Source organism: Lissotriton vulgaris, chromosome 9 (genome assembly GCF_964263255.1).
Source record: "Lissotriton vulgaris chromosome 9, aLisVul1.2, whole genome shotgun sequence".
NCBI classification, from domain to species: Eukaryota; Metazoa; Chordata; class Amphibia; order Caudata; family Salamandridae; genus Lissotriton; species Lissotriton vulgaris.
In genome coordinates this window covers 938,605,742-938,618,379 of record NC_141697.1, presented here as the reverse complement: position 1 = coordinate 938,618,379, position 12,638 = coordinate 938,605,742, and the positions used below count along the sequence as shown (strand labels likewise).

Sequence of the window (12,638 nt, the reverse complement as noted above, 5' to 3'; positions counted from 1 at the left end):
TATCGATGCCACTGAAGGTGGAGACAAATTTGGTAAGTTCCTTCAAAAAAGGCTGTCCAAACAAAAGACCCTGCGCCTCTGGACCCGACTCAGAGGTCGACAGTTCCGCTAGTTTCGGGTCCAATTTCAAAAGAATGGACCGGCGCCTTTCCGAAGAAATAGCACAATTGGTGTTACCCAACTGACAGACAGCTCTCTGAGCCCATTCTATCAACTCATCAGGGTCCACAAGAGCCGAGGTCTCTTTAGCCTGGAACCCAAGATCAAGAATTTTGGTCAGTAGACCAAGCATATCAAGCAGTTTGTCTTGGCAAGACCTCCAAGACCGGTCCAGGCCCTTTTTAGGGTCCTTAGCGCATTTCTTTAAATAGGTGACCATCATGGGATCGACCTCTGGCGTATCCGCCAAATGATCCGCGAGATCTGGCCGTGGACATTCAGAGCAGCGCCTGGCTCTGACACTGGCATCAAACGGCTGACGGATGTGAGCCTGAATGTAAGCTGCGACTCCATGTGAAGGTAACCAAGAGGAGGAATTAGGATGGAGGATATCGGCGGGCTCAAAGTTCAACACCGGGGGACGCTCAGGAGCGTCAACAAAATGTTCCTTGCAGACATGTTTTCTTGGCGGGGGAGAATCATGCTCCGAAGAAGCGGAAGAATGGACGTTTTCAGAGTCGTCGGTATCCTGAGGCGCAGAAGACTTGAAAGCCTCAGCCGCCAAAGTTTTCGACAGTTTCTGGAAATCAGACCTGTGGGGATTGACAGGAGATTTGGTGGACTTCTTCGTCGCAGGCAACCAACCTTGTTGTTGCGCATATTTGTTCAGGTGACGCTTGAGAGGATTAATGGCGCGTACGAGCGCTTTATTGACAGACTGTTGGACACCTTTGTCCAATTCCTCCACCAAATTATGTTCCAAAGAACCATCATCCTCATCCCCATAATAGTAGTCATCTTCAGCGTCATAATATTCCGCCATGATACACAAGGGTAGCAATTCAGAGCCCACAAGATGACTGTAAGAAATATGGAGTGCCAAAGACACAATGCAGGGGGAGTGTGAGAACCCCAAAGCAGGCCAAAAGAGCAGGCACAAACCTGACTCCAAACAAAGTAGAACGTGGAGGGAGATAAGCCTGCCAAGACCAAACACACTCTAGGCAAAGCCTATGCAACAAAGTAACTATCGAAGCTCTCACTGAACTCTAGCGTCAAACGGGGTTAAACTGCACAGGCTGTGGCGTGGGTGTTGAAACGACCTTTCTCTCAACCGGCGCTGTGAGGAATGACACAAAACCGGAAATGTGGCAAATGCGCATGCGCGACACTGCCGCCTGTGTTGACACGGCTCAAGAGCGCTCGCGCTCCCCGCACGAGCCGGCAACCCCTTCTCCCGCTCCACACAGCGACAAGGCGACACACAGGCGTCCAGGCACAGGGAGGTGAACACACGCTCCCACTCCGAACACGCCCCTAGAACGGACGGAACGAGAAGAGAAAACGGCAACGGAGCCGGAGTGCTCCAACAATGCGCAACACAGCGCGCTGCAAACACCAAAGCGATAAATCAATTAAGGTAAATACACTCAATCAATAAACGAGCAAACAGTAAAGACATGCAAATACTGGTAAAGGCACTTAACTGGCTGCGGAGCAGCAAAGAAAGAGGAAGAAGGACTAGCATTGGGACCTTTTATACTGTAGACTCTATGGTTATTCCCTAGTGTTCATGGGAAATGTAGTTTTTTTTTAGTTATCTTATTGGCTGCTGAGCATTTCATTAAAGAAATGAGAAAAGCATAATCGGAGCCTCCTGTCCTGACATAGAATTGACAGTGTGTTTTTTGGGAAACAGAGAATCCGGACTTTCTTATTTCTAACGATTTTTGAACTTTCCTTCATGAACTGGCTAGCAGAATCTGCAATATACTAATACAATACAAAAAAGATGCAGCGCATGATTATAATCTGGGATATTCATAGGGAGTACGGCTCTCTCAGCACCTCCTCCCCGATTAAGTTTTATAATCAGACATGGAGATGTATGTGGCGTAACGGTCAGCTATAGCCTCGGCTCAACATCCTGTAATGCGAAATTTCCTAGCTAACGTAACGGAAAGTTTCAATTCTATTAAGGACTAGGAGGCGAGGATTATGCAGTCCTTTCTTCTCTTTATTATAATCAGCACTTCAAAGAAAAACCAATCAAAACATTTTTCTTGAACCACAACTCCCATGAGCACATGGGAAAACAGTGTCCATAGCAACCAGCAACCAATGATGGCTCCGTCCGCCGTATAACTAGCCATGACGTCCTCTTCTATTCCTCGTCTTCTCTGTGAGGCAGACCGTTTCGTAACACACCTTATTCTTTCTGGTCGTGTCCTAAAGTAAATAAGGAAAACGTTATCCAGTCCTTCTGACCAGAAGCGAGGCACATCAATACATAGCATGTAGAAAACTACGAAGCATGGCTCATGCATAAACAGTATAGTTAGCAAATCAGTTAACTGACATGGTCAACGACAGTGATCTTCACAATGCATAGTATAACACGGTTGCAATACACTTCAAAAAGTAGTACTTACTGAAATACGATGGTACATGGGGGGGACGATGCCGCCCCGGCTCGGGTGGGATAATCCTCGCCTCCTAGTCCTTAATAGAATTGAAACTTTCCGTTACGTTAGCTAGGAAATTTCGCATTCTATGTCAGGACGGAGGCGAGGATTATGCAGTTTCAAAGCTTATCCACAACAAGCTCTGCTGCGCCATAGATAGGCTTGAAGTAAAACTTTTTGAAGGTAGATTCCGAGGACCAGTCTGCTGCCGCCATAATGTCCTCCAACCTACCACCTACCTGAATGGCTTTAGAAGCCATGGCACCTCTAACAGAGTGAGCTCCGAACGTGGTCACATCTATGCCCGCCTCGGCCATAAGCCAACGGACCCATCGGGCAATAGACGGGGATGAAACCGCTTTAAAAGGTTTCCTCAGAGCAATGAGGAGTTGACGCTCTCCCGGTGGGCGACAATCCTCGGTCATGTCTTCATACGCCTTGAGGCAACGCACCACACACAATTTAGGGTGATCTGAGAAAGATGGGTACGATACTGACCTGATGCTAGTCTTTGTACGCCTAGCCACTGTGAACGTTACCCCTTCCGGAGTAAATACGCGTGCCGAGACGTCTAGCGCCCGCACGTCAGAGACTCGTTTACACGAAACCAGACACAGCAACATAGCCAGCTTCGCTGACAGCTCTTTCCTAGACAGGTAGCTATTATCCCGCCAAGAGGTAAGGAACCTGAGAATGATATTGACATCCCAGAGACTGGAGTACCTGGGCTCGGGAGGAACCGAAAGCCTGGCGCCTTTCATAAGTTTGCAAACCCAAGGGTGTTCTCCCGCCGGGCGTCCATCGACGTGAACATGTCCTGCCGAAATGGCGGACCGGAAAGAATTAATGGACCGATACGCCAAACCCGAGTCGGACAGTTCAGCCAGGAAATTCAGAACGAGGGTAATGTCGGCCCCCACCGGATCGGCGTGTCTTCCCAGACACCAACGACGCCACCGTTGCCAAGCCGATCGGTACCTTTTGATCGTACCCGGGGCCCAGGCCTTGCTGATGAGCTCTGCTGCTCCCGCCGAAAGGCGGTCGTCCTGCCACCGACCCCGGAAATCCTCCATGCCATGAGGACCAGGGTCCCTTGAAGTACTAGCGGGTGCCCTTCTCCCAGAGGCCCCGAAAGTAGCGACGGAAACGAGGGCAGTTGAATTGGACAGTCCCAAGACAGCTCCAGCAGTGAGGGAAACCATGCCTGAGCCCGCCAAAAGGGGGTCACTAGAACCAGGGAAGCTCGCTGGCGGCGAACTTGAGCCGCTACTCGAGGAATCATGAGAAACGGAGGGAAGGCGTACGCCTGTTCCGTCGCCCAGTCCTGTAAAAAGGCATCGACCGCGACCGCCTCCGGGTCCGGCCTCCAGCTCACGAACCTGTGAAGTTGACGGTTGAGCCTGGAGGCAAACAGGTCCAGCGTGAATGGACCCCAAGCTCCCTGCAGGGCCTGAAAGACCGCTGTGTGCAGCCTCCAATCGCTGAAGTCCAGGAAGTTTCTGGAGTGCCAGTCCGCTATCGAGTTCTGCGTGCCTGGGAGATATTCCGCCGAGACAGAAATCTGTTTCTCCAGGCAATAGTGCCAGAAGTCCTTCGCCATGTTCGCTAAGGCCTTGGACCGAGGTCCACCCAGGCGATTGATATACTGAACCGCTGACATGTTGTCCATGCGTAGTAGAATACAGCACGATACTTTGTTCTGCGTCAGGGACTTGATCGCAAAGGAGCCCGCCAGAAGCTCCAGGCAGTTGATGTGGAGACGGAGCTCGTCTTCCGACCAACGGCCTCCCATTGTGATCTCTCCGCAACGGGCTCCCCAGCCCTCCCTGCTGGCGTCCGATTCTATGATCAGGTCCGGGCTGGATCCGAAGATCGCTCTCCCGTTCCACGCACTCATGTGTTCTATCCACCATCGCAGTTCCGTCCTCGTTTCCTCCGTGAGGGAGATGAGTTCGGAATAAGTCAGGCCTTTCCGGAGGTGTTGTGCCTTCAGGCGTTGAAGAGCCCTGTAGTGTAGTGGGCCCGGAAAGATCGCTTGGATCGAGGAGGAGAGCAGGCCCACAACACGGGCCAGATGTCGAAGGGAGATCTTGTCCTTCCTCAGGGTCTGTGAAAGTTCCTTGCGGATCTTGTTCACCTTCTGCTGCGGGAGACTGAGACTCGCCGCCTCGGAATCTATGAGGAAGCCCAGGAAAGAGATTTGTCTCTTCGGGAGGAGATCCGATTTCGGGGCATTCACCACAAACCCCAGGTCCTGGAGCAGGGCAATAGTCATGGTCAAGTGTGACCGCAGACGATCCGACGATTGATCCATGATCAGGATGTCGTCGAGGTATATGATCATCCGAACCCCCCTCTCGCGTAGTGTTTCCACCACCGGCCGAAGGAGCTTCGTAAAGCACCATGGGGCCGACGAGAGGCCGAACGGAAGGGCTTGAAATTCGAAAACGTTCTCGTTCCACATGAACTGAAGGAAGCGCCTGTGAGGGGGAAAGATCGGTACCGTGAGATACGCGTCTTTCAGGTCCAGACGGACCATCCAATCCCCTTGAAGGAGAATGTCTCGGAGAAGATGGATGCCCTCCATCTTGAAATGGCGGTAGACCAACCACTCGTTGAATTCTCGCAAGTTGATAACTGGGCGAAAGCCTTTGTCCTTTTTCTGGACCAGGAAAATATTGCTGAGGAAGCCCGAAGGGTGCAGGCGCGTTCTGCGAATCGCGCCTTTTTTGAGGAGATCTGCAATTTCTGTGTCGACAAGAAGTCTGTCCTCTGAGGAAAAAACCAAGGGACGAGGGCGAACTCTCTGTAGGGGAGTGCCGTAAAACTCTATCCTGAACCCCTTGACTGTCTGAAGTACCCACGGGTCCGAGGAGATCTTGCTCCAATTGTGGAGATGATCCCGAAGCCTCCCTCCCAGAACGACTGGGGAAAAAAGGGTAACACTCACCGGAGGGGCCTCCTGGTGCGTTTGCACCACCGTGGTAACCTCTGCCGCGCCCTCGGCCGGCACCTCTGCTAGGGTAGAAGTTCCCCTGGCGTCCATCCGTCCAGCCATTATTACGGCGCTGCTGGGCCTTGTTGTTAGGGCCTTGCTGGGGCTGACGGCCGGAGGAGCGACCCCGTCCTCGTCCGGCCCCAGCAAAAACCCGTCCTGGAAAAATCTTCTTTATGGACGTTTGTGCTCTGTCGAGTGCAGAGAAAGTTGTTACGAACTTGTTGAGTTCCCTAATAAACGGCTCACCAAAAAGCCTGCCTTGTGCAACAGGGCCTGCCTCTGACGTGGCTAGATCCCCTAGCTTCGGATCTATTTTGATGAGGAGGGATCTCCTCCGTTCTGCCGCCAACGCACAGTTTGCGTTCCCCAGGAAGCATAGGGCCCGCTGAGCCCAACCTGCCACGACCTCCGTGGACATCGGAGACCCCGACTCCTTGGCCCTCTCGGCCAACTGGATGATCTGGGTGACGGGGCCCACGGCGTCCAGGAGCTTGTCCTGGCAGCTGCGCCAGGAGCGATCAATACCCTTCCTGGGGTCTTTCATAAATTTGGCGAAGAACGCGTACAGCTTCTCGTCAATATCAGGAGTGGCTGCCACTCTGCCCTCCAGTTTAGGTCGAGGGCATTCACCCCGCATGCGGGTCCTAATCTCTTTTTCCAGGGGCTGGCGCACTTTACTGGCTACGTACGCCGCCACCTTGGGATCCGGGGTCCATTCCGACGAGCGCGGATGATAGATCCTCGCCGGGTCGAACATGTCCGGGACTTTGTCATCCCCTGCCAGGGACCCAGAGGAGTGCGACGCAGGACGCCAAGGGCGTCCTGAGCCCTCATCCTCATCGTCCGAGGGGGACTCGTCCTCGGTTACACCCTCTCCCTCCAAGGGGAAACCATCATCCAGGTCTGAATTCGGGGCGACCTCGTCGCCATCATCTCCGGGGAAGAATCCCTCCCGGCAGGGTAGATTTTTAAGCGTCCGCGCACTTTTATGGAAGGATTCCCTCAGGCGGTCGAACTCCTCCAAGTGCCCCGCGTGACGCTTCGCCGACTTTTTTCCTCCCCCCTGCACGCCTTTAGTTCCGCGGGTCGCAGGCACTGCGCCACTGAACACCCCGGGGATACTCTGAGTGAGGGCCTCCACACTCTCCCGCAAAGGAGCTAGCACCGAATCCAGCGCCTGTGACAACGCGCGGCCAACCGCCGGCGGCAGTGGTTGGGAACAGCCAGGTTCCTCCGTCCCCTGAGTGAGGGGAGCCGACTGATCAGCAGTCTGCATCGTGTGAGGGTGAGAGCACTAACACCTTTATTCAATTACAGAAGGTAGCCCCCTCGCCGGTGCTCAGACAGTACCGCTGTCAACTAAAGGTGCGGTGACTGACAACCGCCACTAGAGGGCGACGCACACGAGGGCGCGCAAGTACACCGTCCCGGTGTCAGGCGAGGGTTGGTGAGTCAGGTGAAAACCTGCCTCAGCGCACCGATCCGAGGGGCAAGCGCCGCAATCGCAGCCTTAACCCGAACAGCGGCGCCCAACGGATCTAAGGGGAAGCGAAGACGCTCTCCACAGAGCCCGCGATGAGGGAAACGGCAGAGACGGCGCAAGCAGCGCCTGACGCACGTCGAACTGCCGAGGGGCTAAAACAAATCAAGCGCACCGCAAAGCAAGCGCTATTGCACAAGCAAAACAATTTAATCCACACAAGACACCAAACGTCAGGAAGATAAAAGGTTTGACTTATCTGACGAGCAGAGAAGAAAGAGGAATAGAAGAGGACGTCATGGCTAGTTATACGGCGGACGGAGCCATCATTGGTTGCTGGTTGCTATGGACACTGTTTTCCCATGTGCTCATGGGAGTTGTGGTTCAAGAAAAATGTTTTGATTGGTTTTTCTTTGAAGTGCTGATTATAATAAAGAGAAGAAAGGACTGCATAATCCTCGCCTCCGTCCTGACATAGAATTCGCCCACCCACCTAGAAAGGTTTCTCCCCACAAATGGCCTATTGTGGTCGATTACAGGAGCAGTAGGGTGAGACCTTTTCGCGAAATAAAAAAAGGACTAAACCAAACAAAGCCTCCTGAAAGGAAATCTGGCGGGTGTTTTCAAATGTTTTGAGTTTACGGGAAGGTGGATTTGCCATCCCGGACAAAGCAACAAAAATGCAATTTTCCAATGTCTAAATAGAAGGAGAAGTAGTTACATTCATATTTTTCACTCCGTTCTGAAATGATGCAAGCAAGGCAGACATCTTGGAATGGGACATTCAACGGGAAATGTATAAGTAGCTCGCTCAGAACGCCTTATTCATCATTACCTCTTTTTGACAGTTATATTTTCAACAACGTTTACCAAGTCTTAATAGTACCCTTACATTTGCACAAACAAAAACTAAAATCAGCAAATTATTGTAATTATCCGCAGACACTTAGAAACAACCCTGCATATTGTAGTTATCTATATGTATCTTTGCGTAGGTGCCTAGATAATTACTGTGGTTGTGTCGGCGCTACTCTTTCGTTTTGTGGCAGTAATTCCACAGGTGAATTAGCAGTTTCTTTCATTCCTCTCTATATTTACCATTGTCACGCTAGTCCTCTCTTTGTGTCTATTACAAGGTACGGTTGCACAGATGGGTGTTCCACCGTAGCAGCTGGTGGATGGGAGTACTGGCCTGACAGCCGGTGCTGCTGGCAATGGAGGAGCCTTGGGATTTTGAGCTAGGATCAAGGATGCTGGAGTACCTGTCCTCACTGGGCACGGAGTTCCTGCAAGACTGGGACCAGAATGATATGAGGGTTGCCATCTTCAAGTTCTTGCTGGGCTGGCTACTGCTCAGCCTGCTGGCCATTCACTTAGCGTGGAGGGTGTACGGCCCCACCGTCAACAACATGTACTACCGTCAAGGTGAGCAGGAGCAGCACCCAGTTCTTGGAAATTACAACTTTCCACAGCAACACTCCTCTGGGGCATGTGTTCTGCAGAGTATCCTTCTTGAGACGAGAGCTGTTTAAAATACTGTCTGGATGTCTCCAAGTATTAGTTTATCGTTTTAGGCTATCGGAAAGGGCTCCAGCTCCAAATTGGATAAGGGGCATGCTTCAGTTTTAAAAAGGACACACCATGAAGGCATAAGCTATTTTACAGGACTACTTTATGAATGTTCTGTACTCCGGGGTTCCGCCCATGAAAACCAAAGTCTAGAACTGTAGCTGGTGAGCCAAGGAAGAGCTCTTCTACCTGTGGCCCAATGGGTCTGAGAGATTTGAGGCTACATGTTACAAAAAAGTTGGTAGACCGACGAGAAAAATAGATAAATGACAGAAGAGTAGAGCTGGTTGGGCTTTTCTAACAGTTGCAAAATAATGTCTTTTGTCTGCTCCAGAGCACTTTAAGCTACTTTAAACATACATAAATGCAAACAAATGGCGGTAATTAGCAAGGGCAGACTGTTGCGTTAATCAAAGTGAGCAAAGTATAATAGGGCATAATTTTCCATTTTCCTAAGACAGACCTATTTGCTTTGGGTGTGCTGGTTTTAATTTTTTTTTATTTGCTACATGCCAGTTTTACGTATACTGCTTTCAAATACTTGATGATCAGATTCTGTCTGCCAGAGGAAGACAACTCCGAGTATGTTTTTGAAGCAATGATATTTATTTATGCCTCTAAAATACCCACCAACAGGGGTCACATTGCAGATTGAAAGGCCACATGCTCTTTCAAAGAGAAAATGTAATGACAGCATTGTTAGCACATTCCCCATTCTCTCTCTGCCTCACTCTTTCACATGTGACAGGCCATTTTATTCACAGTAGAGAGAAAATGACACGTTTGGTTTTGGCAGACACACTTCCTTCAGTTTCATGATAATTTGGCTTGGCTATAAAATCGGACTGGGTAATCAGTGCCAGCCGAAGAGTTTTTTTGCTGCCTTTTTCCGAAAATGCCCAGACATGCTCGCCACATATCCTTCTTACCAGTGTGCCGGTATATAAACACACTTGTCTCTCTCTCAACAATTTACTCAACATTTATATTACATCATAGGGTAAATAGTAACAATGTATTTAGCAAGGTAACTGCAGATTTAATACCACTGTCCTTGTTGGTATATCTTTGGACTTGTGTACCGCAAAAGAAAAACATATTCTTATTTATGTAAAGTCACACTTTCAAGTCTACGTACTTGTGACTGCAAATCAGTGAACATTTTGAGGCAACAGGTGGGCCCATATTTAGAGAATGGAGTAAACATTTATAACTAATGATAAAGCATAAAATAATAAAACCGATGTAGAGGAATGAAAAGTATGCTTAAAGAAGCTATGTGCTCTTGTATGGTTATCCTCTTATGGCTGCTTTTTAAAAAACAAGATCTGTGCTCATGTTTTGTTTTTATTAGCACTGTAAAGAATCCTTTTCCACATAAAGTCAACAAATGAAATTGATATTATCACACACAGATATGTGAAGATAACTTTTCAGTGTCACTTTCGCCGGTTGTAAATCACATCTATCTCCTTTACCTGTAAAGGGATAAGTCAGCTTAAAAGTGATCCAGAGTGAAAACATTGTGAAACAAGCAGGCAGTTAATCGAGTAGTCATTTAAAACATGCACTTTTCACTGATCTGAGCGAATTAAACTTGCTGCTAGTATTCTTCTCCAAAGGGGAAATGTTTTAGTATTTATCCTCAAGTAGAAGTGTAGGATGGCTACGGACCACAATCTGTCTCAATGGCAGCATTTTGTGTCCCGATTTACATTTTCTTTCAGAAATAGAAACCCTGGTAATGTTGTGATGAAACATTTTTTCCGTCTCTAAGTTTCTGTCAAACCATTAACTTTTTTGGTCAAGCCTGGGCAGTGAATGCGCTGGTCTGCGAGGCATGCTGTATTCAGGTAGGGACTTGAAGCTCCGCCCATATTTTTCATTGATTTGTGTCATTGTCCACTGTAAATTGTAGCTGTTCATTTGTTAATAGGCTTAGTAGTCCCTCCATGTGTAATTTTTTAATCTCCCATGGCGACACCCCCTTTTACGTGTGTTGTTAATCGGTAGGCTTTAATTAAGCCTCTGAGCACTATTTTCTCAAATCGCTTTGCCTGCCTGATGTTGCAGGCAGGACACGTTCTCTCTTAGCGACCCTTGAACCTGCTTGCAGGCCAGGTCACTCCCACGCCACATAGCACCACCAGTGTGTCTGTGCCCTCCCCTGGGCTGCCGATTCTGCCGCAAGTTTTCAACTGCTGTCCCCAGTGCCCCTGCTGCCTGGTTTGTGCTATAACTGATTTTATTGCCATAACTGTACTTCACTGCTGTAAGTGTACTGTGCTTCTGAACCGCTTTGCCCCTTCGTGTTTTGTTTAATTGTCGTGCCCTCATCGCCGTTCTGCTCTCTGCTCCCTCCCCCTTTTCTCTTCTGTATCCCAACCGTCCCATTCCCGCCGCTGCTCCCCTGTGGCCCGCCACCTCGCTCTCCCATTCGCCGCCCCGCTCCCAGCTGCTCCTCCATCCCTCCTTGACCTAAATGGCGGCTGCTGCGCGGCCGCGCTGCTGGCGCGCCAGAGGCGTGCCTTAGGCAAGCCCATCTGCGCCCATCCACACCTGAACAGCGCCAGAACCCCTGGATCCCGCGAACGCCACTCCACCACCCTCCTCGCACTCAACACCGGCCGAAACCACACCTGCTTCCAGGCCGCCCCGGAACTGACCCACGGACACTTCTCCTGCCGCACCTGCACCTACACCTGCGACAGAACCACCAAACCTCCAAGGACTGGACCCAAGCACCTCCGCTGCATCCTCAACACCCGCTCCGCCCGCAAACATGCCGTTGAGCTCTGGGATCTGATCGACACCTCCGCCCCAGACGTGGCCTTCCTGACCCGAGACCTAGTGGAATGACTCCTCGGCACCCGACATCGCCATAGCCATCCCAGACGACTACAAGATCACCGCCAGGGATCGCGCCAACGGAGTCGGAGGCGGAATAGCCATCCTCCACAAGTTCATCCTCAAGGGCGCCACCCACGCAGACGACACCCTCCACACCCCCGAACACCTGCACTTCCGGATCCACGCCGACCCCAACACCACCCTCAGAAGAACACTCATCTACAGACACCCCGGACCCTGGGCTCAGTTCAGCGACTCCATCGCCGACCTCGCCAGCACCCACACACTCGCCTCCATGGACTACATCCTCTTCGAGGACCTGAACTTCCACCTCGAGAACAACAACAAGGCCAACTCCGCCACCCTCATCGACAACCTCGGCCTCCGACAACTCATCACCGCACTTGCCCACGCCACCGGCCACACTCTGGACCCCGTTTTCTCCACAGGCTCCCACGTCACCGACCACTCTACTGGACCGACCACCGCTGCATCCATTTCACCTTCAAGAAACCCCACTCTCAAACGAGAATTGAAGTGGATCACTCTGTTGAGATTACCCCACCTAGTTCGATATGTGAGGTGTCCATGCCGCCGATTCCTGGTGCTTTGTTACCCCATTGTAGCATCCAGAGTCCGGCTATGGTTAAGACAAGGGGGAGGAAATCACTAGCGGGGTAGGGGTCGAACTGCCTATAAAAAAAGTAAAGGTCGCTGCCCACCGAAACAAGCCGTATCTGTGGCCACTAACAAAACTAGTGGGGTGTATGTTTTTGGGAATACAGGTGTTAATGCTCCAGTAGTTATTTCTACTGTTGGCGCTAATGCCCACTTTACCCAAGAAAATCTGTGCAGAATACTAAAGGATCAGTTAGCTGCCCTCATCGCCCCCATCCTTAAAAGACTTGACTCAGTAGATGAGAGGCTCAATAAAATTGAACAATGTCTTTCCAGTAGTAAGCAAAGGATTCCAATCCATTCTATTCCGCAGGATAATGGGGGGGGGGGGCCCAAGTAAACCTTCAGGGGTAGAAACCACAGTGCAAACTGGTGATATACCAAACGCCCAAGTATGCTCTGCCTGGGTCCCTCAGGTGTCAAGTGCTGTAGATCCAGC

The 12,638-nt window shown here is 50.6% G+C and overlaps 2 protein-coding genes across 2 annotated transcripts in view; one reads left to right on the top strand and one right to left on the bottom strand.

Moving 5' to 3' along the window:
• Positions 1 to 2,743: 2,743 nt before the first annotated feature.
• LOC147692569 (uncharacterized) lies at positions 2,744 to 6,898 on the bottom strand. Its single transcript, XM_086939536.1, has 3 exons — positions 5,234 to 6,898; positions 4,687 to 4,878; positions 2,744 to 3,061 (listed from the first exon to the last, which is right to left on the bottom strand). The coding sequence occupies exons 1-3, from the start codon at positions 6,896 to 6,898 to the stop codon at positions 2,744 to 2,746; spliced, it is 2,175 nt and encodes a 724-aa protein (XP_086795662.1).
• A 1,314-nt stretch (positions 6,899 to 8,212) lies between these two features.
• Positions 8,213 to 12,638, top strand: part of TCTA (T cell leukemia translocation altered) — a 78,541-nt gene continuing 74,115 nt past the window's right edge. The window contains exon 1 of the mRNA XM_086938788.1: positions 8,213 to 8,527. Within this exon, the coding sequence (XP_086794914.1) occupies positions 8,317 to 8,527 (211 nt within the window). The 5' untranslated portion in view covers positions 8,213 to 8,316. The remainder of the gene's footprint in view (positions 8,528 to 12,638) is intronic.

Coding starts and splice junctions, on each gene's coding strand:
- LOC147692569 (XM_086939536.1), bottom strand. CDS start 6,898: ATGCAGACTGCTGATCAGTCGGCTCCCCTCACTCAGGGGACGGAGGAA. Junction 4,879..5,233: donor TTGCGAGAATTCAACGAGTG/GTTGGTCTACCG, acceptor GCCCTGCTCCAG/GACCTGGGGTTTGTGGTGAA. Junction 3,062..4,686: donor TTCGACATCTGGCCCGTGTT/GTGGGCCTGCTC, acceptor CGTTGCCTCAAG/GCGTATGAAGACATGACCGA.